Genomic DNA, 27,470 nt, shown 5'->3' with positions numbered 1-27,470 from the left:
TTCATGTGAACTTCTCAACAACTTGCTATTTTGTTGTTTGGGTGATGCTTAAGGACTTTGTCCTTGAGGTCAGGAGTTTATTGTACAGTGGTATGCAGAGCCATAGCCTTCACCAGACTTTCTACGTATGAGAAAACTTTTCTATTTTAAAACTTATTATTTCAAAACAAATCCAAAGTGTTCACTTAACTACTCTTAGCCATCAACTGAGCATATGCTTTTCAAGTGTTACTCTGTCTTCTGAAAATGTTTCCAAGAATGTGTATGTGAAGTTCTTTAGAACTAATGGTTCTGCAATGATATTTCTGGAGTAAGATCACCAATGGAATCTTTTATTCTGGCATAAGATTTTAAGTTAATTCCATTAGGCAAAAATTAAAATGTACTCAAAAAGTCTCTCCAAACTTCCATAATGGAAGAGAGATGCTGGCATGCATTCCCCAGATTATCTCACCCAAATTGTCTCAAAATAAAGTAGACAAGCTCTGTAAGAAAATAATGCAGCTGTTTAAAAGAAACTTAAGAATGTACACGCTGAGCTGGGTAGATTACCAAGTCATGGAAAACTTCAGGTTGGAAGGCACCTCTGTGGGTCATCTAGTCCTACCTCATGCACAGAGCAGATCTAGCTTTTAAGTTAAATCAGGTTGCCTAGGCTCTTATCCTGCTGAATTTTGAAAATCTCCAATGGGGGAGTTCATCAGCCTCTCTACTCATGCCATTACTTAACTACTTCCATTGTGAAAATATTTATATTGTATTGAATTGAAGTTTCAATGCTTCCACTACAGATGTCTAGGGAAAAGTTGATATATGAGGGTGTGGTGATAGGTGGGTGGAGGAGGTCTATATGCTGTGGCTGTATAGATGCACAAAAGTATACAGGGTCTGTATGTAAAAGAAACCTTTTTGTTGATATGGAGTTCATCACGTGATGAAGTTGTTAGTCTTCTGCCTCCCCTGGTATTGCAGACTTGTCATCTTGGCATGGGCAGGAAAGTGGAGTCCTAAGACTGTGTTTGTCATGCTGATCTTTAACAGAACAGCAGTGTAGTTGTATGATGATACTCATCTTTTATGAAGTCGGAGATCATACTTTCCTGCCTTCTCCTGTCTTGAGCATCGTTCAAACAATTGAGTTGTGGCTTACAAATAGGTAGCGTGTCTCTAGTATTTTCAGTCTAATTGCATCTACTCCCCCACTGTTCTGACCACAGCTGTTTTGACACTTCAGTTCAAGGCATCACTTAGATTCTGAGTGTCTCAAGGCCTCAGGAAGTTGCCAGGAAACCATTCTTATAGAATTTTGTTCCAGTATCTCTTTTATATATGGGTACCACTCACAGATGTGAAGATAAATAGAAAAAAGGTATAAACTTGATGCAGTAACAGGTGCAGTTTCTGAAAGATGGGCAGAAACTATATTTCTCACAGAATCACAGAATCATCTAGGTTGGAAAAAAACCTCCCAGATCACCGAGTTCAACCTCTGACCTAACAAGACCTTCACTAAACCATATCATGAAGTTCTACATCTAAACGCCTTTTAAAGACCTCCAGGGATCGTGACTGAACCACTTCCCTGGGCAGGCCATTCCAATGCCTAACAACCCTTTCAGTAAAGTTCTTCCTAATCTCCAACCTAGCTCCCCCCCCCGGGTGCAACTTTAGCCCATTCCCCCTCGTCCTGTCACCAGGAACGTGTGAGAATCGACCGACCCCCACCTCGGTACAGCCTCCTTCAAAGTACCTGTATCATTGTGTAAGGTGTAATTATTTTTGTTTGCTTGTATTATTCCTAACACTCACCTCTCTTTTGAATTTTCTTTTGACAATATAAGCTACAGTTTTGTAATGTCTTCATCATGTTGGTAGGTCATTAAAAAAGCAATCCCATTTTCTTTCTTCCTTTGTGTCCTCATTGTACCCATCCCTTCTATCACGGTGAGCTAAATCAGAGAACTGATTCAGGGTAAAATGGCCTTCAAATGTTCTCTGTGTGATTAAAAAAAAGATACCTGAAAGTGTTTGAATTCAAAACTTAGTGAACTGATATGTTCAGGCCACTTACACCTGAAAGTTTTAGATTTTTCTTTTATCCACATTGTTTCCTCTGTGCTGATTCACTCTACAAACATCTGTGCTGGCTCAAGGGTGGATGTACCACAGAGGTGGGAACAAATGGGTAGCAGTGGAAAAAGTCCTGCTTTCCTACCTCTGACTTTTTCCCGTATGGCTTATTTAATTAAAGAGGTATGCTTACATGTTCACCACATAGATTAATAGCTTTATTTTTGAATTGTTTTGCTTTCAGAGGGCTGTAGTGATTCATAGTATTGGGGGGAAGTTTAATAGCAATATGGTAAAGGACCAATATCTAAGTCAATAAAGCTTTCTTTAATCTCTGTGATCAACTTCCTGGATACAGAATATTTGTGCATATGTATCTTAGAAACACTTAAGTTTTGTGAGGATCTTTTTTACTAATTTGATGTTTCTCAGTTCTGCGTTTTTCCCCACATCATATTTTTTTAAAAGAAAATGCAATAAATTGCTTATTCAAGTCTGTAGCTCTGGGGAGAGAAAATAGAAAGAGGAAACTTGATTTTTCTGCTTTCAAATACTTTGTTAAAAAATTCTCCGTGTTTTCACGTGTCTTTATGGAAAAAAAAACATCTTTCATATATTCTGGTGAGTTCCGGTTACTACAATGGTATATGGTGTGTGAACAGAATGATGGTGGCTATTCCAGTTCCCTGCTTGTATGAGTCGTTTTACTGAGATTTAAAATGATGCATTTAATGTGGGTTGTATAGTTTTGTTGCAACAGCACTTTCATAAACATAAGTAGTCCCCAACTTAGTGAAGTGAAAATGTCTGATAAATCCAAAATACAAACCTATGAAGTGCTGAGCTCTTATTGCAGATGCAGTTTTCATGATGGAAAAGAGGAAAAAATCCACAAATAAGTCAAGATAAGATTGGTATTAAAGTGGTTCTTGAATTGTCTTATAATTGCTAGATTTATTCTTTTAATTGACGTAAGGTTTTCTGCAGTACTTACGATAGGAGACATCTTCTTTGAAAAAAATTAAACTCTGTATAAAATTCAGAAACTCTGCTTGGCCCATGCTGGGAGTTGGGCTGGTGGGTGCTTTCTCACCAGTGCCCAGAAGCATACCAAAGAGCTGAATCACTCAGCAGAGGCCTGCAGTTGCCACGTCTTATTTGTAGTATGTTGCTGCTCAGTGTGACACAGATTACGTTACATTTGGCGTACAATGCTTCTAAATCTAACATGATTTAGAAACCCACGTGAGGTTTTGAAAATAATTTATGACCACATTTGAGATCCTGTTTAAAGGCACTACATTAAAGTAAATTACAGGTGTTTCTTCATTTTAAAAGACCAGAAGAAACATCTTTTATATAATTGTTTTTTGCCACTTGTTGTCATTAGCAATCTCCTATGTTCTTACAGTCTAAAGGCAATAGTGTTAGCGTTGTATTCCTGTGGCAGTGTGAAGATAAATGGAGTAGCTCAGTGAACCTTTCTCTTTCAGCTACCAGTGTTAACATAAGTGAAGTGCCAAATGAAGAGGAAAGTCTGAAGATAAACATCAAAGTGGATGCCTGCCAGAATGGCCAAGAGTCGCTCTTCCCTGACTCTCCTATATCTTTTGATCCCACCAGCAGTCCTCAGGGTCAAGAGTCATCCCCAGGTGTGACTGGTTTCCATGACAGCCTAAGGAAGTCTCAGGGAACTAGTGCTGAGGGCATAGTTCTTAGAAAAGAAGCTTTGCAGTCTCTCAAACTAAGTCTTCCCATGCAAGAAACAGAATTGTGTAAGCATCTGTTTATGATAGCGCCCCTGCTTTCTATTGCTGCATAAAGCTTTTTTCTCTGAGCCTGACTGTAAAATCTATAATATCATTTCAGCTTGGACTAAGTGTCATTTTGGCAGTAAGCTTTTACTTTGAAGTAAAATTCATTTTCTTTCAGTAAACCACTCTCTGCTGCAACTAAAGCACATGCCTTAACATTTAAAAATCATTCTCACACTGGACGGGAATTTGTTTTCTGGGACTGAAGCTGTTCTAATCTTCCTTCCTGATTATTAGAAATAATAGGTGACAACTTAAAAAAAAAAAAAAAAAAAAAAGCATAACCAGGTGATTTTAAGATAAGTAGTAAACATGGGAGTAGAAGGGCAAAGCCTTTATAGTAAGGTGTCTAATGCTGCAGGCATCTTCAGTAATGTTTTTTTGAAGTACTACTATTAGAGAGACTTAATGTGATTTAACAAAGTAGAAAATTTATCTAATGAATAGTCTTTCTCAGGCCTTCAAGGAATGAGTAGACTGTGTAGGTCTGTCTTAGTTTTTGATTTCTGTACTACCAGAAGTGCAGAATAGATGAGATAGCAATAGTTTTGCTCTTGCTGTAGAATCTTTCTCTTTTTATATAGCTCCTCTCTCAGAGGAGCTACAGTATTTGCAAACTGGAAAGCTGAAATACAGTCATTATTAATGCTTACACAAAGATGTATTAGAGAAGGGTATTCTGAGGTGCATGCAATGGGCTTTCCTTGTGTTCTTTGCTTAAGCATGAAGCATGTTGCTGATGGTAGAAGGGGCTTTTTCCTTTTGCATCAGATTTGCCTGTGTTGGAGGTTTCTTTCTGACTGTAAAGGTACCTTTCACTTACAGGCTCAGTAGAGCCTTCACTCCCATTGGAGAATGAAGAACAAATAAGACTTCAAGCAAGAAGACGGCTAGAAGAGCAGCTCAAACAATACAGAGTGAAGAGGCATCAAGAAAGAGTGAGTACCACCCAAGAGATGTTATAGATTCAGTTGGTGGTGGCAACTTTATACAGTTAATGCTTTGAATTACTGTTTGCTCTGCTTCAAATGTTCAGAAGCTTTTTCAAGTGTGAGAAAACATTATTTTTCTTCTGGAATTGGTTCACTGTATTGTTTCTCTGTTACTGCATTGATAACACCTTTTTTGATACCCGAAATAGGGAAAAAAAAAAAAAAAACACAACCACAAACATAGGCAGTCTTAAGTTTAAGAAAACGGTTATTCCAAATCTGAATTCTTTAATTTTCATTTTTTCCTCTATCTTTCAGTTTTTAGACTCTACCTTGATCACTTTCAACCTGTCTATATTTAGTCTTGATTGCTGCCATAGTTTACTTTGTTCATGAAATGATACAGAAATTTAAATATTAATATAAAAGTTTAAAGCTTTATGTATTAAGTTCTACAACAAAACAATCCTTGATGCTAGTTCAAATGTAACATTCTGGAATTTACTGTCTTTTGTTTTTTTCATCTAATCAGTCTACATCCAAAAACCGGCCCTCCAGCACGCTAGATCCTGAGTTGATGTTAAATCCAGAAATCTTGCCAAGAGCTAGCACTGTAGCAATGACAAAAGAATATTCCTTTTTGCGGACCAGCGTCCCCAGGGGACCCAAACTGGGTAGCTTGGGACTTCCAGCATCCTCAAAAGAGAGAAGAAGTTCAAAATCTTCAAAGTCCAGTAAGATCCGGTCCTTGGCTGACTACAGAAGTGAAGATTCAGACTCTAGAAATGCTACAGGGAGTCTTCTGGCTACTGATTTACCTGGTGGGATGCTGAAGCAAAGCAGAAGTGGTCCAACATCAGTCATTTCTGAGATCAGTCTACCCTCTGACACAGATGATCGAATAGAGAATTCCTCCCTGGCAGGAGATAGCATTTCAGAGATTGATGGAAGTGAAGTGGGATTGAGGCTGGATGGAAATGACAGTGACAGCTCTACCTACAGCAGCGTGTCAGGAAAAGTGGTGTTTAACAGTTTACAGAATGTAGAAGGTAAACAGAGCATTCCATATACAATAAATGGTCAGAAGATAAATCCTGATGCCATGGGGCAATTTCCTTCCATCAGTGAGGTGCTGCAGGCTGCAGCAGTGGAGCACCACGCCCAAGAGCAAGAATTTAATGGGGAAGTACGGAGCCGGAGAGACAGTATTTCTAGCAGGTAAGAAAGATTGGTGGGCAGTGAGATGATTATGGTGTTACGCTTTTTGGGGATAGGCAGTCTGTTACTCTTATCTTTTACTAGCATTGAATCCACTTTGTGTTCGTCATGATCAAATCAGCTTTTAACTTACGGATTCTAAAAGAAACTGAAAGGTCACTTCACTGAGTACCTACTTCATGTATCTTTAGAGAAAAATAGTTTTGACACTGATAGAATGTTTTAAATGGTCTGCTAGCAATTGCTTCTATCTGTATTTGCTCCATTTATTCACTGAATCACTTTTGTGGCATTGGACTTTAAAGCCTGAAAGTGTTGATATAACTGTCTCAAACAGTGACTTTTACTATGGTCATTTACCTGATCTATGTATCTTTCTGACCTCAGATCATGAAATGCTGAGAGTCCTGTCCTATACACTCCTACCCTCTTCAGCCCTTTAACTGTAGTCTCACAAGCTTGTGTGTTTGTAATAGGTATTAAAATTATCCCTTAGCCAAATACCTGTTCTTTCTTTTGCACGAGCTGTTGCTATTTCTCAGGAACTTTTGCATTAAAGCAGACATTGTGGACAACATTTGAGGAGGTTTTGTTGTTCACATTATGTCCATTTGTCTGCTTATAAATGGATATGCAGCTACAGAACACACTGAAGTCAAACATTGCGCTTTTGTAAACATAACAAATATATGGGTACTACAATAAATTGTAGTTGCTGCAAATATAGAAAGCTAACACACAATTTCAGTGTGAATCTAATTTCTTTCTCTTTGGTAATGACGGTTGTTTCATTGTGTTTTGGATCCATTGTAAAGTGAGAAAGCGCATCCTAATTTCTAGTTTAGATGAGAAGCATATTATCTTAGGGAGTCTGAGTACCTCTTAATTTCAGACTCACTTTTCTTCAGCTAGGTGAATGTTGTATTCTAACTCTTCAACTGTGTGTGTGGTATCTCTCTCTCCAGTGTATCTATGGAAAGCTCTATCGCAGGAACTCATGATGAAATGCTGCAGGTGCTAAAGGAGAAGATGAGACTTGAAGGGCAGCTAGAGGCACTTTCAGTAGAAGCTAATCAGGTACAAAATGAATTTCTGCATTTAGCAAATTATATTAATATGTTAATTAATTTTCAAGAGCTTCCTACTCTTATGGGAATGTGTTTTGTAAAAACATTGAGTACGCTTATGAAGATAGTCATTAAAGGCTTCAAAGGTTTAGAAAAAAAGACAACAGAACTTTAGAGATGATGAATCCAGAGTTATGCTAATGATGTCTTTCCTCTTTGTATTGACTGATGGTATAACATAGATAATGCAAAGCATTCTTACTTAAATTGTGTTTATTGGCATCTTATATGCCAATAAACATGTCAGGATTTTTGATGAAGACACTATGTCTTGTCTGTGTCTTCCTCTGTGTTTTCTTTGAATACTTGAAGTATTTACTATGCAACGCGTCACTTCAAAAAAATCATTCTTAGAAGTGGTCTTTGCCTTAGCAAAGCCATTTTGCTAGGTATCTTCAGTAATCAGCCATTAATGTATTTTTTGTATTTAATTTTTGGGACACATTCAGGCTCTCAAAGAGAAGACTGAGCTACAAGCCCAACTTGCAGCTTTGAACATGAAGCTTCAGGCACAGATGGAGCACAGCCAAAACAGCCAACAGAAGCAGGAATCACTGAGCTCAGAAGTGGCCACATTAAAGCAATCTTGCTGGGATCTGGAAAGAGCAATGGCTGACCTGCAAAGCACCTTGGAAGCAAAGAATGCTAGTTTGGCTTCTTCAAATAATGATTTGCAGTTAGCAGAGGAGCAGTACCAAAGACTCATGCTGAAGGTTGAAGATATGCAAAAAAGTGTTCTCACCAGAGACAGCACAGGTGGGCTGATGTAAATTTTGATCTCTAAATTTTATTATTCTATAAATCATTTTAGTTCAACATAATTCTGAAGTCCAAGAGCAAGAAATAATTTTAATTTGCATTTTATTGAAGTCATACTAAATAGCTGAATGTTAAGGTGATTGTTTTTTTTATGTTGTGTCACGCGTGCCGCGATTTGCAAGACACAGCTAGCTTGTAGGAGGAGGCATAAGTATTTAATCTAATAACTGTTTGACGGTGGACTAATGTTTTTTAGAAAACTGCACAAATACTGGTCTGTAATGATGAATCTCAATGTCAGGATACCTGCTTTCCAATTTTATTTATTTTTAATTCATATTTTCTGCCTCTAAGGAGCTTTGAATGCTTAAAGAAATTACTAATTTATTTTAATTTTGTTCTGTTTATGAGCCTAATTCTTTGGATTCTAGAATTTTCATTTTTTGCTTTTGCAGGAACAGCCTTAGGTGCATATATTTTTGTTCAGATAAACAAGCTATGAATATAGCAATAAGCCTTGAAAATGTGTGCATAGAAATTGAGCAATGGAGTATAGTAGTCCAGATTCGTTTCCTTTTTCTAGTTCATGATCTGCGACAACAGTTGGCTTCCTTACAAAACCAACTTCATAAAGTGCAGTTGGAACGGACCACGCTGACCAATAAGCTAAAGGCATCTGAAACAGAAATCACATCGCTCCAAAATGTGCGACAGTGGTACCAGCAGCAGCTGGTACTTGCTCAGGAGGCTCGTGTCAGGCTGCAGAGTGAGATGGCTAATATACAGGTATTATGAATTGCTTGCACGTAGGACTGAGAATCTGTTATTTTAATTTTATCCAGAAGTTCTAGTTTCAGCTAGGATAGAGTTATTTTTCCTCCTAGTAGCTGGTATGGTGCTGTGTTTTGGATTTAGGATGTGAATGTTGATAACACATTCATGTTTTAATTGTTGCTGAGCGTTGCTTAAGCTATGTCACGGACTCTTCAGCTTCTGGTACCACCCTGCCAGTGAGGAGGCTGGGGGTGTGCAAGAGGCTGGGAGGGGACAGAACCAGGACAGCTGACCCGAACTGTGAAAAGGGACGGTTGTCCACAATACCATGTGATGCCATGCTCAACAATTATATGGGGTGGCTGGCCAGAGTATGGGGGGGGGTGACTGCTGCTCAGGGACAGGCTGGGCATCGATCGGTGAGAGGTAAGTGATTGCACTGTGCATCACTTGTTTTGTACGTATTACTATAATTGTTATTTATCTTCCTTTTCTGTCCTATTAAACTTTCTATCTCAGCTCAGAAGCTTCTACTTCTTTTTTTCCCAAGACTCTCCCCAATCCCACTGGGTACTTAGCTGCCTACCGGGTTAAACCACAACACCAGAGGACATTGAGAGCAGCTCCATTGTCAGAGTTCATACACAATCTCTTTATACTTCAGGTGGAGAGCAGGCTGGGGGGAACTGTTTTGTTTTTTGTTGTAAGGTGTTAGCTCATGTTGACACTGAGGCATAAATTTAATCAAATCACTTGTCTTGTGGATAAACATCTGTAGTGCAATGTAAGTACTAGCTGAGGTTAGGCACAGATAGATTCAGTGTGATTTTTTTTTTTTTTTCTTCTTCCTAGAACTTGCAAATTTGAGCTGTTGGTATTAATCAGTGATATTTTTCCCCCTCCTCCAGGCTGGGCAAATGACCCAAGCAGGTGTGTTGGAACATCTCAAATTGGAGAACGTGGCATTGTCTCAGCAGTTGACTGAAACCCAGCACAGATCAATTAAAGAAAAGGAACGTATTGCGGCACAGCTGCAGAATATTGAGGTGAGGTTGTGAGTGGTCTTCATGAATTATGTTCTTTTTAAGTTGTATATTTAGTTTTTGCAAGCATAGTATTTGAAAACTCAAGTATTTTTTCATCAAAGCAGTATGGAATTCTTATGAATTGGTTAAAATGATGCTTTATACAGGAAATGTTTCAGAACAAATAAATTTGCATGAAACTGCAAACAGCAAGAGGGAGAAAGGACATATGTTTCCCATTCCAAGGTGATGCCTGCATTTTCAGAGGTGGCATTTGTATTTAATTGACTTTTAAAAGTGGATGTAAATGTTCTGCTTTGCTTCTTTTTGCATTCGTGAACTTTTCAGAGAAAACTTACATGGAAGATAAAGTCAGTAAAATTCTTCTTAGATGTGTGAAATTGCTCAGTACTCAGGTTTATCCTTCATGTCCTTCAGAAAGAAAAGATGAGTAAAATCTATTGAAGTACAGCACACTCACTTTCAAAATGTTTAGAACCCATCTCCATTGCTTCTGATAGCAGTTTTTTAAATGACAGGATTTTCTATTTCATGGAGTTGCTACAGTATCTAAGGAATTTATTTCTGTTTCAGAGTTTTCTGAGCAGCTTAATTTTAATACTTTAAATATTATTCTTATTTATACCTTGTTTCATCCATTTAGAAAGGATATGGTGCTATATAAGGAATTCAGATTGTTAGAAGTATACAAGACACTCAATTCTTATTCTAAGGTGTCTTAAGTATATGAGTGAGTGACTTCAGTAAAGATATACAGGTGTGTAAGGCAGACATAAAAATTATATTTGCTTGTTACTTTCTTCTAGAAATGTTCTTGATAACTTAGCCTTTTCTTTTTTATTCCTTGACACACACATCCATCAGCCCCTGCCATTTGAAACTGTAGATGTTGACTACTTGCTTTTTCTGCACAGGCTGACATGTTAGATCAAGAAGCTGCCTTCATGCAGATCCAGGAGGCTAAAACCATGGTGGAAGAAGATTTGCAGAGAAAACTAGAGGAGTTTGAGGATGAGAAAGAACAGCTTCAGAAAATGGCTGATTCTGCAGCAACATTGGAGCAGGAGTTGGATCAGGTAGACTGTTTTTAAGGCAAATTACCAAAGGTTGCAAGGGAAATAGTTAATTGGCTGAAAAGGCAGTAGTAAATAAACACTGAGCTCTAAACTTTTTTTAAACAGTCTGAAAGATTGCTGCAAAAATGAAGTCCATATCAAAGTCACTCTGTCCCAGGTGAAAAAGCCCCCCACTTTTTTTTAAAATCATCTTTGTAACTTTTTTAAAAAAAAAAATCACATACATTTTGTATGAATTTAATCTTACAAATTTAATCTTAAAACGCTTTTTCTCAGGTCAAGCTGACTTTGCATCAGAGAGATTTGCAGCTTGAATCTTTAAAGCAAGAACACCTAGATCTAATGAAGCAATTCACCATGACCCAAGAGACGTTGCACACCAAAGAGCAGTCCCTGGATGACCTGCAAACACAGTACGATGAACTGAAGGCCAGATTAGAAGAGTTCCAGAGTGATGCTACTTCTAAAGATGACATGATACAGTATTTGCAAAATGAGAAGATTGTCTTGGAAGTAGCTTTGCAGACAGCAAAAGCAAGCCAACAGCAACTTGATGAAGGAACAAAACGCCTTGAAGAAGATACAGAAGTAGCATCAGAAGTGTTGGAACAACTGAGGCAAGAAATGGCAATAAAGTCAAGCCAGGTAAGAAATGCCTAAAAATATCTTATTAAAAATAGCTGCTCCAGGCAAGTATTGCCACAGGTACATGACGTTGCCAGTTACATGACAGATTTGTACATGATTTGATCATGTATATGTGAAGTGGTGCCATCTATTTACCACCTATGTAGATTAATGACACACAGTAAGATTTTACTGGCAGGATAAGGGACCTTTGTTTACTCCTGAGGGTTGAGCTCATCATAAAGTGTGAGTTCGTTTCTGTTGGGTTATCTAAAAGTGCCATTGAGGTACTTAGTCAGAAACAGGATCCTCATTAGATTAGGTAATTTGTACAAGCATAGCTAAAAACACTGTCAGTGCTTGAAATAATGTAGAATATGACGTGTTTCACATGTAAAACAACACGTTTGTTTCTTTCCTCTGGCAGGTAGAAAATCTGCAACAAGATAATGTCAGCCTCAAAAAACAGGTTCAAAAAGCAAAGGAACAGTTCCTGCAGCAGAAGGTAAGCAAATGCAAGCTATTTCAAAAAAATGAAAACAAATAACTTATTTTTTTACAGTGTAAGGATGTATTTCCAAGGGCTATTGTGAGGAGACTGGAATTCATTTTCTGTATCAAATACAAAGAACTTTGTGACATAATTACATGGTTTCAGTTGAATTTTTACCTGCAGTTAAGAAAAACCAGATCCACTAATCATTTCAAGCTTTCATTGGTCTTGAGGAAGTTTACTAATTGATCTGCTATGTAAAATCTGTCTTGTTATTAGGTTTGCTTTTGCAAAAGCATTTAGAAAAATCTTCAGTTGTCTTCATTTTTCTGCAGCTTTGAAAAGTTGTAGTTGCCTGAGGAATTGGATTGAGAATAAAAGTGTTGTGTATTATGCATAGAGAGGCACCATAAATTTACCACTTGATTGCTCATTAATGTAATGCCAAAGGTGGTTTTGGCTTATTTGGTTTAATTTTGAGAAGTCTGTTTATAGTGCAATTAACACGCACACACACGACAAAAGTTGTTAATGATATGCATGAAATAGTTAATTTTTACAATTATTTTCTTAATTGCGCTTAAGTAGTGCAGTTCCATAAAGAGTATGAAGAAGAGTATACTGTACTACTATAAACATTTTTATTCACATTCACTTAATGAACAAGTTGGCCTTGTTTAGCCTGGAGAAGAGGAGGTTGGGAGGGGATCTTACCAATGTATATGAATATCTTAAGGGAGGATGTCAAGATGTTGGGGCCGGATTCTTTTCAGTGGTGCCCAAAGATAGGACAAGAATCAATGGGCACAAACTGAAACACAAGAAGCTCTATCTGAATGTGAGGAAAAAACTTCTTTACAGGTGGTGACAGAGTTTACAGGAGGGTGACAGAGCACTGGAACAGCTTGCCCATAGAGGTTGTGGAGTCTCCTTTTCTGAAGATATTCAAAACCCACCTGGGCGTGATTCTGTGCAAAGTGCTCTAGGTGACCCTGCTTGAGCAGGGGGTATGACCAGGAAGTCCCTTCCAACCTCACCCATTCTGTGATTCTGTTACAGATAACATTCGTTTGTATTCTTTGATACCACCTCCCCCCAAAACTAGAATAACATTGGTAAATATTTTAGAAATTTAAGAGTAATTTACAGCAAAGTTGTAACAGAGATGATAAGTTGCTTTTGTAACTCTTGTGTGCAAGGTAATGGTGGAAGCCTATCGAAGAGATGCAAGTTCTAAGGACCAACTGATCAGCGAATTGAAAGCTACAAAGAAACGTCTAGACTCAGAAGTGAAAGAGTTAAAACGAGAGCTACTGAAAATTCAAGTTGAAAAACAATCACTTGAATCTGAACATTCAAAACTACAGAAGGAAGTATCTCAGGTTCGCCAGCAGATGGTGGAAATAGAAAATCATCTTCAGTCTGTGCAGAAAGAACGAGACGATATGGAAACACGCCTGCAGGTATGGAAGGTGTCAAGCTTTGGACTTTGAGAGAATATTACATACAGAATATGTTGCTATTTCTGTTAGTTTTGGAAATAAACATAATGGCTGCAAGTTAAGGTTCTTGGATACATATTTAATACTGTACATATAGCTGAGCATATACCTACCACGTTAAAGTGACTGCTCATTAACACCTCATGTAAGTCAGTGGGGAGAAGCATGCTACAGTAGAGGTAGACGTGTGGTGTGGAAGCAGTTAACCTGGACCCAAAGTGAATGCTTTCTGAGAGAGGAGATCAAAGAAGAACTTTGTGCATGCACGTTATGGTGATGACCACAGAGGAAAGAACTTAAAAGGTAATCAAAAGGAGTCGGGAAGCAGAGAACCTTGAAATAGATGGATTTTTTCACTTTTATTTTTTTTAGAGCTGTATATAATTTTGAAACTTGTATTTATTCTCCTGTAAAGCAACAGAAAACACATTTTTGTTCTTCCTTCATTTTCTTTTTCTCTCCCTATAAAGTCTTTGCAGTTTGATAAGGAACAAATGGCATCTCTTGCTGAGGAAAATCAGGCATTAAAGCTAGAAGTAGAACAAATGCAAGAAGAAGCAAAAAAGTAAGTCTGTTCTTTTGGTACAGACAAAAGATCTATAGCATTAATCTTTCATATCCACACTTCTAGTAATCAGTCTTTTCCTATTCCTTAGTCTTCTGATTGGGAAATAACATCTATGTCCAAGTGCTGATTGCATACTGCAGGAGTTCCATCTTCTCTGATGCACTCATGCTTTTAAACAACCATATACATGTTGTATGGCATGTATTGTGTTAACATGTTGTAACATGTTTAATGGAGTTGATCCTAATTTTCTTTCAGTAAATTTTAACCTTGAATGGGTAGAATGTTGGCCTTAATGAGAACAAGTTGTTGTGTTTTCTTCTATGGTTAACAGTTTAAAAAAAAAAAAAAAAAAAACTTTTACTGAGACACGAAGTACCCACTGAAGATTTCAGATTAGATGAGACTTTTGTTTAGATTCTTATTCTAAATTCTATGTTATTTATAGAGATAGTAGTGTATGTCCCTTCATAATGGAATTTTAATAATTCTGACAAAGACCTCTTAATTACCATAACAACATTCTTAGAATGTGTTTGAATGTCTTAGTCACAAGGGGCCAAAATTGTATCTTAGCAGTCTGATGGCTTTTTCTAAGATGAGTGACTTGGGACAAGGGGAGAGAAGTGGGTATCATTTACCTTAACTACAGCAAGGCGTTTGGCACAGTCTCCTGTAGTATCCTTACAGTTCAGCTGGTGAAATATGGACCAGCTAAGTGGACAACATGCAGATTTTATTTACTTATTTCTTTTCAATTGAACCATGCTAAAATGAATCATTCAATATCATTTTCTGGCAAATTTAGTTTTAACCTTATGTTTTGTTTTTTGCTTTCACTCTAGGGCCATTACTGAGCAGAAACAGAAAATGAAGCGTCTAGGGTCAGATTTGACGAGCGCTCAGAAAGAGATGAAAGCAAAGCATAAAGCCTATGAGAATGCAGTCGGCATTCTTAGTCGGCGGCTACAGGAATCCCTCACTGCAAAGGAATCTGCTGAAGCAGAGTTGAGCAAACTAAAAGCACAAATCACTGATGGTGGAAACAACCAGATCGCTCAAGTATGCGGGTGTCTTGTAACATTATTAATACAAAGATAGCACTATCACATTATTAAATAGGTGTTGAAATATTACTGTACACTGAAGCGATGAAAATACTTGGAATATAAATTTAGATAAGACCCCTGTTATCAGTGTTCTGAATACTGTGAATTTCCTTAATTATATTTGAGAGATGGTTTGGCAGGTTTTGTATTTTTGTATTTTACTCATATTTTTTGAGATGGTAATTGCTTGGGATCTGAAAAAAATCCCAAACTAACGGCTTTTTTTCCTCAGACAGTTGCCATCTCTTCAGGGTAGCCGTAATTTAATCATATATGTTATGACTATAATATGGTTTAATATGAGAATTAATTTATTGGGGAAAAGACTTAAATTCCTTGGACTAATAGAGCAAAATATGAAAAATGCTGTAAGTAGTGGTTGGATGCAAAGGGTTGAAAGCTCTGAGCTAGACTTTTACATTAATCGCTAGCAGCTCATTTAATGTTTGGTAGAGAGATAAACTTGTTAACAAAACAAAATTGCCTCTGCAGAGATGGATGATAAATGAATCAGGCTTGTGATCCCTTTGTCTTTAGGAAAGGATTCAAGCTCTGGAGACAGAATTGCAAACTGTTAGCAAAAGCAAGTTGATGCTGGAAAAAGAGTTGCAAGAAGTGATTTCACTTACCAGCCAGGAGCTTGAAGAATACAGAGAGAAAGTGCTGGAACTAGAGGATGAGGTGATTACCTGAATTTACATGGTAGATGAGAAGGTGACAGTAAAAAGCACTTAGAGGCGGGGAGAGATTTTAGTACCATAATTTTATTCCAACAGTGCAGGAAATCGGAATCTGCAATAGCAAGCATTGTGTTGCTGACACTATATAATTTTTCTACCCTGTACTGTCTTCTTCATGGTTTTATGAATCCCTTTAGTACAGGGGAAAAGAAGATGAGACAGAAAAGTAGTTCCTGTATTAGATACCAGATGTGTCTGGCCATAAGATAGTGAATGTGCATGAATAGTTATCTTTTGAAACTACTGGAAGTCATGGATGCTCAGTGATTTTTGAGGGCAGGGTGGTGGTTTTCAGTTGTAAAGTTGCACAAAAAAAAAATCAACTACTCTTTATCTCCATCTGAACAGTACTCAATGATTGTGCTTTCTCTCAAGCATTTTAGTCTTCCATTAGGAAAAATGTGAAAATGCACTTGTTTTGGAGTACTATTTTAAAAAGGGGGGCAGGGAGGGTGAAGGAAAACTGTAAAAGCAAATAAATTTATCTATGGCAGATCTTTGAGGTATTAATCTGGAGATGTTTGTGTTTATTTTCAATTGTTCTTTGGATATAGCTTCAGGAATCTAGAGGCTTCAGGAGAAAGATAAAACGTTTAGAAGAAATTAACAAGAAGTTGGCCCTTGAACTGGAACATGAACGAGGAAAACTTACAGGCCTTAGTCAGTCCAATGCTGCTTTGCGGGAGCACAACAATATCCTAGAAACAGCTTTAGCAAAAAGAGAGGCAGATTTGGTGCAACTGAATCTACAGGTATTTGACTTTTTGGTGTAATGCCTTAAGAAAGGAAATGGTTAATATTTTTGATAAGCTGTAGAGATCTTCACTGATATGATGCAATGTTGGTGTGTTTTCTTCAGATGCAGGCCTCCTGTATGTTGCATAACAGTAGTAACATGAGAATAAAAAACAGATCAGAAATTATATTTTGCACTAAACAGAGCTGTTTCTCTCTTAGGGTGTAAATAAATCATGCTGAAATACTTGCAGTTGTGAAAGAGTGGCTCACTTAAGATTTTTGGAACGTACAAACTGTGTCACATAATGATTCACTGAGATTAACGTTGATTTTTATGCCAATGGTAGTGTATTCTTGTGGTATAAGCAAAAGGGAATATAGGCAATTCATTGCCTCTAATGTGCTACCATTTAACCCTGCTTACTTCAAGTTTGAATGGTACTCTATAAAAACAGTTATTAGTGAAGCGCAGAGAGAAGCTTTGTAACTGCTGCATTGGCTGGTGTTTGTATTTACTCTATTGGCATTTTTGGTCTTCCAGTGAGTCTACACAAAATGCTTATTTGTTTTTGTGATGTGCTACAGGTTCAGGCAGTCCTAAAGCGAAAGGAGGAAGAAGACCAGCAAATGCAACAACTTATTCAAACTTTACAGGCTTCCTTAGAGAAAGAAAAGTCAAAAGTTAAAGACCTTAAGGAACAGGTAATGGGTCATCTTTTTATTTATTTATTTAAAAAAAATGATTTAAATGTAAAAACTATTTGAAAACTAACTTTACAGAAAATCTGTGCTTTATATTATACTGCTTCCTGCAGGGTTTCTGACATGATGGCTGATAGTTGAAAGATCAGTTATGTCTTTTCTGTTGTGCCCTGTGTTAACCATGTTCACTGACTACCAAGAAAGTTCTACTGTGGCTTGCAGTGCATGGAGTGTATCCTGAAGTGATGCTACTTCATCAAAAATTTGCAGTAAAAAAGCAGTTTAGCAGACATCATGTAATTATTAACCACCATTAGCATTGATAAGGATGACAAAACTAACAGTATTTTTCTAAACAAAAATAATTATTAACAGCAAATTAATACTGCTGCACAATTTTCTTCTTGATTTGTTCTGCACTCTTTTAGCCCAGCTCTTTTTTGATTCTCATACAGTGATAAAACAAAAATCATATCTCTTCTTGCAGGTAGCAGCAGCCAAAGCAGATGCAGCACACAATCGCCGTCATTACAAAGCTGCTTTCCTTGAGCTCAATGAAATCAAGAAAGAGCTCCAAGCCAAAGAACTCCTTGTTCAGGCCCTTCAGGCTGAAGTGGACAAACTGCAGTAAGTACATTGTAATAAATGCCAAAGTTCTTGAAGTACGGTAAACAAAATAAATCCTCTGAAAAACACATGTTAATGAATTTTTGGTTTTGCCATTCTGAAGTGGATTATGTTGAAATGCATCCCAGCTGAGCCTGATCATAAAATACATGTTTGGATGCTAGGCAAATATTTACATCTTCATGTCTCTTAGTATAATTCAACTAGACCTAAAGTAGGCTATATATAGGTTTCACCACCCTTTTTTTTTTTTTAGTTTTGACATGGATTTTTGCTATTTCTTGTTACTAGTAAGGGTTAACACTTTGCATACATATTATCCTATTACGCTCCCCTCTTACATCCCTAAAGAATTATGTAGAGGATGAATTTGAGCATTGGATATATTCCACAATATATCGAAATGCAATTTTTGTTGTTGTTGTATAGAACCTAGAACCTATTTTCTTATGTTGTCAGAAGTTATCAGACCTACATAAGAATGGTTATAAGATTAACTCTAATTCTCCTAAAACAAAAGCACAATTACTGATGGACTTTTTGTTTTATTTGCTGTATAATCTGTTGTTTGTAAATGGAATGTTACCAGTGCTCAAAGAATGTGGGTTTTGCAGCATTTAATATATTTACGTATCTGTCTTTTGTGACTTAACTCCTGCAGTGAATATGTTGGCAAGCCTTCAAAGGTATAACTGAGTGTCATGAGCTGTCATAATTAACTATATATTAACATAGTGAAGTACTTGTTTTAGAGGACAGATTGTGTAAGTACTGTATTTGTTTCTGTTAATATTGCTGTGTAGGGCCGAGGATGAGAAACATTCCCAGGAAGTATCACAGTTTCAGCAAGAGCTGGCAGAAGCCAGATCTCAGCTCCAACTTCTGCAGAAGAAGCTGGATGACAAGCTTAGTGAACAGCCTGTAGTAAGCCAAGAGGTAAAACCTGCACATTTACTGTGTTTATCCTTACTTAGGATGTGTTGTATGATTTCATTTGTATTTAATTCAGGAATTTTTAATGAAGTTTATTTTATGACGTTTTCTTAAAAACAGGGAAGTTTCATGAGACACAGATAATATATTCTTGTGATTGATTTCATGCATAGAGAATTCTAAAGATAATTTTTTGTTGTTGTTAGGTGGAAGACCTCAAGTGGGAAGTAGAACAGAAAGAAAGAGAAATAGAAACACTTAAGCAGCAGTTGGATATGAGCGAACAGCGCAGCCATAAGGAATTAGAAGGGATGCAAGTTGTCCTACAGGTATTTAATCTAGCAAATGGAGATTCTGACGGATACCTGATATTGGTGTAGGGGGATAACTAAAACAATATTTTATAGTTTACAAGTATTTACACTGATTTTCAATATACATTTTTATTCATAAAAACTAATTCACGATGTGTTTTGCAGTCTCTACTTTTTCTTGATTTCACTGGGCTGTTAGCTGCTTATTTCATTGACCTTGCACTGTAAAAATAGATTACTGACTTTTAATCTTATTTCTGGTTTTCTGTCAGGGCAAATATGTTCACATAGCACTATCGTGCTTTGATACTTTTTTCTTGTTTCCTCTGGAATCTGAAAAAGGTGATGAAAGCCTTAGTTCTGGATTTTTTGTACTGCTTTCTTGTATCAGATTGATTCTCTTATTTTCCTATCTAGAATATCAAGACTGAGTTGGAAATGGTGAGAGAAGATCTGTCAGTGACTCAGAAGGATAAGTTTATGCTGCAGGCTAAAGTGAGTGAACTGAAGAACAGCATGAAGTCACTGCTGCAGCAGAACCAGCAACTGAAGTTGGATCTGAAGCACGGCAAGATGAAGAAGGTATTGGAGTAGGAAGAATATGTAGTAGTGTAATTGGATTACAGTACTGGAAAATACTCTGCTGCAAGGAAACTTGGTGAAAACTCTTAACTGAAATGCCTACCCGTGGTCCAGAGTTACTGATGTTCTGATATTTAAATAATAAATATGGGAAGATTTGCAGGCAAAAGTAACTTTACTGGTCTTGACTTCACATCTTTTTCATTAGAAAACTTTGTCTACCATATTATCTTCCACTTACATTTTAACTATTATAATAAAGTAAAAAAAAGAAGTGCTTAAATTAAATAATGAATCATGGGCAAGTATTTAGTCAGTACTTTCTTAATGTTCATATGTCTGTCTTCTCTATTCTGGTCCTATCTAGTTTTTCATCCTTCCACAATTTCAAAAGGTGACTATTAACAGCTTCTTTGTTTATTTTTTTTCCTATTTGCTCACACAGAAAATGCAGTAATAGTAGATATCTTACTCCTTCTCTGAAGTAATTCTCTCTGTTAAGAGAACTTCATATGGAACTCATCTTTATCATTTTCTAGACATTAATCTAGATACTTCATCCTGCAGATTCCAGAATTTCCAGAAGGACTTACTTGATTATACTTAACTTTCTTTTTTTTTCTAAATTTTTCTCTTAACTATACTGATAGCCTGTTATTAAAATTTGTTGTGAAGATCCAGGTTTAAACCCTTATTATTTCTTTTGTAGGGTGATTTCTTGAGTAGTCCTTCTGTATGCTCTGTGTTTACCTATAATTATGACTAGAAGCTGACATTAGGTTAGGAACCTTTGACCCATGAGACTTCTCTGTATTGTAGAGCAGGTATCAGAAGCACATTCATGTTATGTACCAGTAGTGCTATGTGAGACTTTGCATGATAAAAGTGAAATGGATGGAATAATCTGATTTTATCTATGGCTCTTTTTTTTTTTCCCCTTAACCAGAGGAAAGGAGAGAATAACTCTTCAAATCCTGTGACTCCAGTCAAGATTCCTGATTGTCCAGTCCCTGCTGCCTTGCTGGAAGAACTGTTGAAACCATCAACAGCTGTGAGCAAGGAGCCTTTAAAAAATCTGAACAGCTGTCTCCGGCAACTGAAGTATGGCCTGTTATTTAAAACCATATTAAATATATTTTTAAATGTTTCCAGGAAACCATCTGTCAGCCTAAGGAAAAAAAAAAAAGGATTTATAAAATGAATTATTTTCCTCTTGTAGGAGCTATATTTGGAACACTAGGATGTTCTGTCATCCTAAGTGTTTGCTTAAATGGCAATGAAATAACAAAAGAAGCCTTTACAATATACTAGGCAAAACGTCCATCCTAGATTGTTGATTTTTAGTACGCAAATAAATATACTGCAAAACAAACCAGAAACAGCTATTTTTAATTGTTGCTGGTGAGAAGCTGGTGTTTCTCTCTTAAGCACCAGCAGGGCTGCTTGTGATAGGAGCCCAGGCAATGTATTAATACATCTATATACAGAAATTTTATTCTGCCAAGAATTTATTTTCATGTCTTCCCTCACAAGGATGCATGCACAATTCTGAGCATGAAAGCTCCAACTTCAGAAAAATGGGGATTTGGTGTTAATGTAGAGAACTGAGCTGCAAATACCACCTTAATTGATGTTTTAGGAGATGGGATCATGGAACATCATCACAGGCTATTACCAGACTAATATTTTTACTAAATTGGTGTCTGAATATGAGTCATAATGTGTTTATCTAGTTTATTTTTCTCTGGTGCTTTCCTTGCCTCTTCCTCTCATGTTGCCTTTTATACCAGCAATAACACCATGTTCATCAGGTTGCAGTCACTAAATGCCTGTGCTGAGGAAATGATGCTGCGTCATGCCTGGCAACAAGTATGTGCAGTAAAGGAGATGCTGCATTGTTGGCACTTATTTTTGGATTAAGCACACTGTATTTCTTTTGCTTGTAATTAAAGACAGTTCTTAAGGTTCTTTTAGGCTCCTTTCTCTTATATACAATTATAGCTTAGATAATTTTGGAGTAGTCATCAAGAATCAGAAGAGTACTTGGGATCTTGCATTTAACATGTAGCTTTCGGCCTGATAATATTTGCTCTTTTTTTTTTTCCCCCAAACTTTAAAAGGCAAGAAATGGACAGTCTTCAGCGTCAGATGGAGGAACACACCATTACAGTACATGAATCAATGTCTTCATGGACTCAGATTGAGGGGCAGCTAATGGACCTTACTGCCACCAGTCCTGCAACTGCATCAGACCAGCAGGAGATTCCTACTGTAGATGAAAAGAAACAGAATTGCGATGTTACTGACAGGGAAGTTTTGACACTATAACCTTCTCTGCAGTTGTCTTTCTTCCTATTGCTTTAAGTGTGTAAACAAATCTTTATCAAAATTATTTATTTATTTCATTTTAAAGATGGTGTTCAGAATATTGCTTTCGCCTGTAGAAGCAAAGGGCATGGTTTTGAGAAACTGGCATAATAAGTGCCGAATGTGCTATTGCAAGGATTTGTTTGAAACCTTACCACAATAATTCTACCATGTTTGGGACTGCCAAGTGGTAAATCTGACTCATTTGGCTTTAGTGAGAGATTAAGAAGGTTCAAAATGAGGCCAAGAAGAGCATCTGCTTCCAGGTCTGCATTTGTTTAATCTGGGTAAGTTTGTTAATAGATGACTGTTAATTATGTATCATCTGTTTTTTGTTCTGTTTATTTTTTTTCTTCAGGTTGGGGGGTGGGGTGTTGATTTTTCACCCCCCACAGTTTTTCCCCTATCTTGGGCTGTATCTAAATTGCAGGAAAAAAAAAGTCCTGCTCCTGTTCAGTTATTAGCAGCGGTTGAGAAATGGATACTCCTAGAAAAGCATCCTTCTTCCTCCCACCTACAATGTCTTATTTTTTACATTCAGATTACAGATGTCTGCATTTAGGGGGAACAAAAATAAAGATTTGAAGCCATTTGTAGTTACAAAAATGACCTTTGATCTATGGCAAAAGAACCAGACTGTAATGATGACAGAACTTGAGCAGATTTGCCTGGGATGTTTTCTGAAGCGTCACAGTTTTTCTCTTACAGTTGCAGGCCAGTAGGGAGCTTTGCTTCACTGCACAAACACTTCTTGCACCTTTTTAGTTCAACTTTTGAAGTAGACATCCTTGATGAAAGGTATGCTTGTAATATATATACATATATATATATATAAAAGAAAAATCATAATTTTCTGACTTTGACTATCTGTTTTAATATTCTTATATACTGTAAGTTAAGGCTGACATGAGGGTTTTTTGTTTTGTTTGTTTGTTTGTTACTGTCATTGTTTCAATGTTACATTTAAGTTTGCTGGTTTTTGACATACTGCTCAAATGGCTTAGGGAAATTAGCCCCCAAAAGCCAGAGCTTTTAGAAATGTAATTATTTTACTGTACAAGATAGAATTATAATGCCTATACAATTATTATTTTGATTATCTTCTTCCACATGCTGTCCCAGCTTCCTGCATCTTCTATTACAAGGTGTCCATTGTGAATGTAAACGGTGGAACTATGGCAGCACCTCTGTAGAGGTGCCTTGGCTAGATTATTATTAAAGCAGCCCATCTTAGATTCCTTGTTCTTTGGTCCCATCGGTCCATGTGGCCTAGAGTGCAGTGATAAGCCCCTCTTCTCATTCAAAAACCACTGCAGGGATGCTGCTTCATCTGATGTGCTAAAGCACAAATCAAAATATACATGACATTATTTGGAAGAATCATTGGCAACTCAGGTACCAACATGTTTTTGTTTTCAAAACATATAGAAAACACATCAATTATATTCACTACAGATTGGCATTAGAAAATCTGATAAGTATAAGAAGACTAAATAGCTTGTCTTAAAAAAAGAAAAAAGGCATCTCTTCATTTATCTTTTTTTTCATAATTAGCTATAACACAGCATTCAGAAAAGTCACCTTGTCTCTGATTTCTATTTGTCTTGTTTACGTACTTTTCTGAAGAGGCAGCTGCTTCTTTGAGGAGGCTCCTTTTGGATGGGTTTGTGTGTTTCTGTAGAAAATGACTGCAGTTTGCTTAACAATAAGGCAAAACCCAAACAAGTGGGGGGAAGTGGTGTTTATTCAGAGTCTTAGTTCTCATAATTACCAACTCAAGATCGCATCCAGTTGAACACTTTGCACTTAGCATTCCAGAGTGACATTATGCCCCTCAATTCCTTGGAATTTAACTTCTGTTTTATGGGGTCAGAGTCAAGTGATGCTAATAAAGTCAAGGTTTTCAGTTTGATGAAGGGAGAAATGCATTAATGTGACATTAGGTGTCCAACGTATAGAATTACTGATCAATTTAAAGAAAATTCAAAAACTGTACTAGCTTAGACATGTTAATGTCTGCGTACTACAGCAGTCTACTTTGCAGATTTAATGGTACTGATTATCTTGCTGCTGTCATGTTCTTGAAATTGCCTGTATATTAAGCTCTAAGAGGGGAAAAATATGCAGTGTTGTTAAATAACAAAATTAAAACTACATAGTAAAAAATATATTCAGTACAAAAAAAGTTACCAAATGTTCAGGACTTTAAATAAAATAACAGTTGTGCAGGGTTAATGTTGGTGTTCATTTTGATGAATACATTGCCTGTAATTAATCTGTTTTGTTATAAGTGCATAAGTTTGGCGACAGTTGTAATAGATAAAGCTTTTTACCTGGTATCAAAGAATTGTAAGAAGCCTTCATAGGTCTTAAGAACATCTGCTCTCCTTTCTGTATCAATAATAAGACTGCATTCAGTTTTCAGTGCAGTGCAGCACTTTCTCACTAGCTCCCTGTAAGACATCTGAGTTTACATAATCAAGTAGCCTCAGATGCACATTTTTCCTTTTAAAGATGAAGGAGCTGTTGTGAAGTTCTCCGATTAGATTTCTGCATTGATCCACCAGTTTCTCTCTCTGGAAATTCCTGGACACTAGTTATCTTCATTTTATGTCCCCCATGTGGTTTTCTATAAACACAAGCGCTATGCCATTTATTTAAATGAAGCACAGATGACAAGACTTGCAGTTCTAAGTCTGGTGAGGTACTGAGCCACTGATGTTACAGAAGTCACTGAGAAGCCTTCTAGAAAGAGCACTCAGCATGTGACAAAAGCAAACACTCTTCTTTGAAGCTCATCATCTATGTATCTTAATTATCCAGAGAAATAGTTGCTGTTACATTAAAAAGCTTCAACTGGCAGCTGAGCATGCTCTCTGTTCAAAGCTTCAGGTCTCTTGCTGTCTAGGCAGTAAACAAACTAGTTATCAGAATGAAACCTGAGTTCCTTCTGCATGTCTCAGCACTACCAAATAGATCAGAGGAGTATCAGTGCCTCATTAATAGTGGTGTGTACTTAGAAATTTAAGATTAACTTTCCAAAGTTGTTTTTTTCATTTTTTGAAGTAATGTGCAATTTTTTTCCGCAATGGACTGTTTTCCATGTCTGTTCTTCAGTGGTTGCTACCCACTGAACAAGTCTTGTTGATGAAGCAGAAATGTTGTAAAATGAGAATGTTTCCCAAATACTGGAAGTTGTTAAAGGCTGCAGCATTGCTTTTTCAAATGGGTTGGGTTTTTGAGGACTCTGGAATAATTGTCCATTAAACAACAACAAAAGCCCTGTGATGGAAAAAATGTTATTTACTGAGACTATGCTGTTGCTGAACATTATACAATGTTCCATTCTATCGTCTTCCACATCTCTTGGAAATATTTGTGCACTGTGTAGGGATCAGCTGAGCCCCTGATCCACTCATGCTCTGGGAGGATCTGATCCCAAACTATTCAGGCAATATGCTAGCTGAAGTCTCTGAGAATTTCACAGATTTAAAGAGTAAAGTAATACCCAGAATGGAAGTTCTAGTACTCGTATTTTCATGGAGAACTTACACCTCCGTAGGGGAATGAAATGCAGGGGCACAGAAGTTTTAATGCTAGTTATGACAACGTTAAAGGTGCACTGGGGACAGATAGTATCAATACAAAATTAACTTAAAAGATGACAAAGTCACTACTGGTGATGCAAAAGCTTATGATGTATGTTCTAGTAACTTTGCCAGGGAAGTATGAGTAGTATGCATGTGACTTGATGTGACCAGAGCCTTTAAATATTTTCATATGAAAGTAATTACTAAAGCTTGTAAGCTGTCAGTCTGATCACATTTGTCTCCTACTGTTGCATAACACTTCAGTCTTTGAGAACAGAGCAGCCTAATTTCCAATACAGGTGCAAGGGATTTCTGGAGGAGATAAAGATGTTCTCAGTATTGTAAAAGAAATATTGTTATGTTTTATACATGACATTTAATAATTTAATGTCTGCTTAGGCTGTATTTGTAAAGATGGAAGTTAATCATTTCATGTTCTTGAGTGGATGACCCAGGGGACGGAGGAGTTACGCTATGTACCATTAATATTTATGATCACACAAAGCACGTTGATTATAAAAATAATGTGCATAGGAATTCCTTTGAAAGTTTTGTGCAATAAACTATTTTTGGTAAAGGGCTCCATGTTGTTTTTACTTGTAAGGAGAAGTTGATATAATTATTTTTGATGTTTGGGATTCAGAATAAACTGCACAGCCACCAAAAAAAATGTTAAGTTATTTTGAAAGTCTTTTTTTTTTTCTTTTCGCCTCTATAGTCTCACCATCTCCATAAAATATATAATGGGGTGACTAGTTCAAGTGCTTTCTTTTCTAATGTACTAGGGCCTTCCTTTTTTATGCTGTACGTGTTTGAAACTACTGTGGTATTTTGAGTTTGAGCTTTTTAAAAGGTCACAGTATCCTGCTTTTTTGTGTCATGGTAAACAGGATTTTTGAATCTTGAAAAATGCTGCAAGTTGTAAATAGAAATACCCTATACTGCATTTTTTTAAAGCATTGCTCTCTGCAGCAGCACACGCTTCACCTCATTAAAAGGAGTTTTTTTTTTCCATCGATCACCTCGGGCACCTCTTACTGAGGTAAGCTTACGGAAACCCCCGCTTTAGCAGCGCTCTGTGCTGTACCCCTGCCATCCCTCTTCCTTCACAGCGGCGAGGTGCCGGCTCGGGCTGAGCGCTCATTTCGAAACCGGCCTTTCCTCGGCGCGCGCGCCCTCCCTCCCACCGCGCACCGCGGCCGGGGCAGCGAGAGCCTGGCGGCGGAGGGGCCGGAGGCTGGGCCGCGTTGGCAGGAGGGGAGGCACGGACCCCCAGAACCTCCACCCGCAGCTTCAGCCGCCCGCTCGCCGCTCCTGCAGCGGCCGCCTCTCGGTGCAGGACCGGCCGCTCCCCTCACAGGCCGCCACGCCCGCAGCGGCCTTCCCGCATCGTCAGGCGCCGAGCGGCGGCCAGCAGCGCCAGCGGGGGACCCGAATCGGCCGCCCCCGGCACGGTAAGGCCCGGCCAGCCTCCCCGCAGCCCTCCCGGCCGGGCTCGGGGCGCTGAGGGAGCGGTGCCGCCTTCCTCCCGCCGCCCCCCGCGCGGCGCCCATGAGCGGGCCGGGCGGGAGGAGCCGCCTTCCCGGCATGCCGCGGGGCGCGTTGCCGGGGCGACGGGGCCGTTTCGCGGCGGGGCGGGAGGCCGCTGAGGTACCGGGCCCGGCCCGGCGGGGAGGGGCGGCGGGCGGGCCGCGGCATGGAGCGCTGGGCCGGGGGCGGCTGGGGCTCCCTGTGGGGGGCTGGCTGGGGCCGCTGGCCGGCC

The 27,470-nt window shown here is 38.0% G+C and overlaps 1 protein-coding gene across 8 annotated transcripts in view; it reads left to right on the top strand.

Annotated features, from left to right (window-relative positions):
* Nucleotides 1-26,289, top strand: part of GOLGA3 (golgin A3) — a 28,842-nt gene extending 2,553 nt beyond the window's left edge. For 4 of the 8 annotated variants that reach the window (XM_035340928.1, XM_035340925.1, XM_035340927.1 and 1 more), the window contains 22 exons: nucleotides 3,564-3,845; nucleotides 4,710-4,822; nucleotides 5,349-6,034; nucleotides 7,000-7,111; nucleotides 7,611-7,917; nucleotides 8,504-8,706; nucleotides 9,603-9,740; nucleotides 10,655-10,816; nucleotides 11,093-11,461; nucleotides 11,871-11,948; nucleotides 13,136-13,399; nucleotides 13,909-14,003; nucleotides 14,852-15,068; nucleotides 15,653-15,796; nucleotides 16,410-16,607; nucleotides 17,179-17,295; nucleotides 17,783-17,922; nucleotides 18,726-18,858; nucleotides 19,062-19,184; nucleotides 19,587-19,751; nucleotides 20,698-20,852; nucleotides 21,872-26,288. In XM_035340928.1, the coding sequence (XP_035196819.1) occupies nucleotides 3,564-3,845; nucleotides 4,710-4,822; nucleotides 5,349-6,034; nucleotides 7,000-7,111; nucleotides 7,611-7,917; nucleotides 8,504-8,706; nucleotides 9,603-9,740; nucleotides 10,655-10,816; nucleotides 11,093-11,461; nucleotides 11,871-11,948; nucleotides 13,136-13,399; nucleotides 13,909-14,003; nucleotides 14,852-15,068; nucleotides 15,653-15,796; nucleotides 16,410-16,607; nucleotides 17,179-17,295; nucleotides 17,783-17,922; nucleotides 18,726-18,858; nucleotides 19,062-19,184; nucleotides 19,587-19,751; nucleotides 20,698-20,852; nucleotides 21,872-22,079 (4,409 nt within the window). In that variant the 3' untranslated portion in view covers nucleotides 22,080-26,288. Of the gene's footprint in view, nucleotides 1-3,563; nucleotides 3,846-4,709; nucleotides 4,823-5,348; nucleotides 6,035-6,999; nucleotides 7,112-7,610; nucleotides 7,918-8,503; nucleotides 8,707-9,602; nucleotides 9,741-10,654; nucleotides 10,817-11,092; nucleotides 11,462-11,870; nucleotides 11,949-13,135; nucleotides 13,400-13,908; nucleotides 14,004-14,851; nucleotides 15,069-15,652; nucleotides 15,797-16,409; nucleotides 16,608-17,178; nucleotides 17,296-17,782; nucleotides 17,923-18,725; nucleotides 18,859-19,061; nucleotides 19,185-19,586; nucleotides 19,752-20,697; nucleotides 20,853-21,871 lie in introns of all 8 variants that reach the window. The other 4 variants (XR_004754862.1, XR_004754861.1, XR_004754860.1 and 1 more) reach the window with 4 other exon arrangements.
* Nucleotides 26,290-27,470: the final 1,181 nt, after the last annotated feature.

The sequence above is a fragment of the Oxyura jamaicensis genome, chromosome 15 (genome assembly GCF_011077185.1).
Source record: "Oxyura jamaicensis isolate SHBP4307 breed ruddy duck chromosome 15, BPBGC_Ojam_1.0, whole genome shotgun sequence".
In the NCBI taxonomy this organism is placed as follows: domain Eukaryota; kingdom Metazoa; phylum Chordata; class Aves; order Anseriformes; family Anatidae; genus Oxyura; species Oxyura jamaicensis.
Note: the sequence above shows the minus strand (reverse complement) of the source record. Positions and strands in the feature narration are given on the sequence as shown.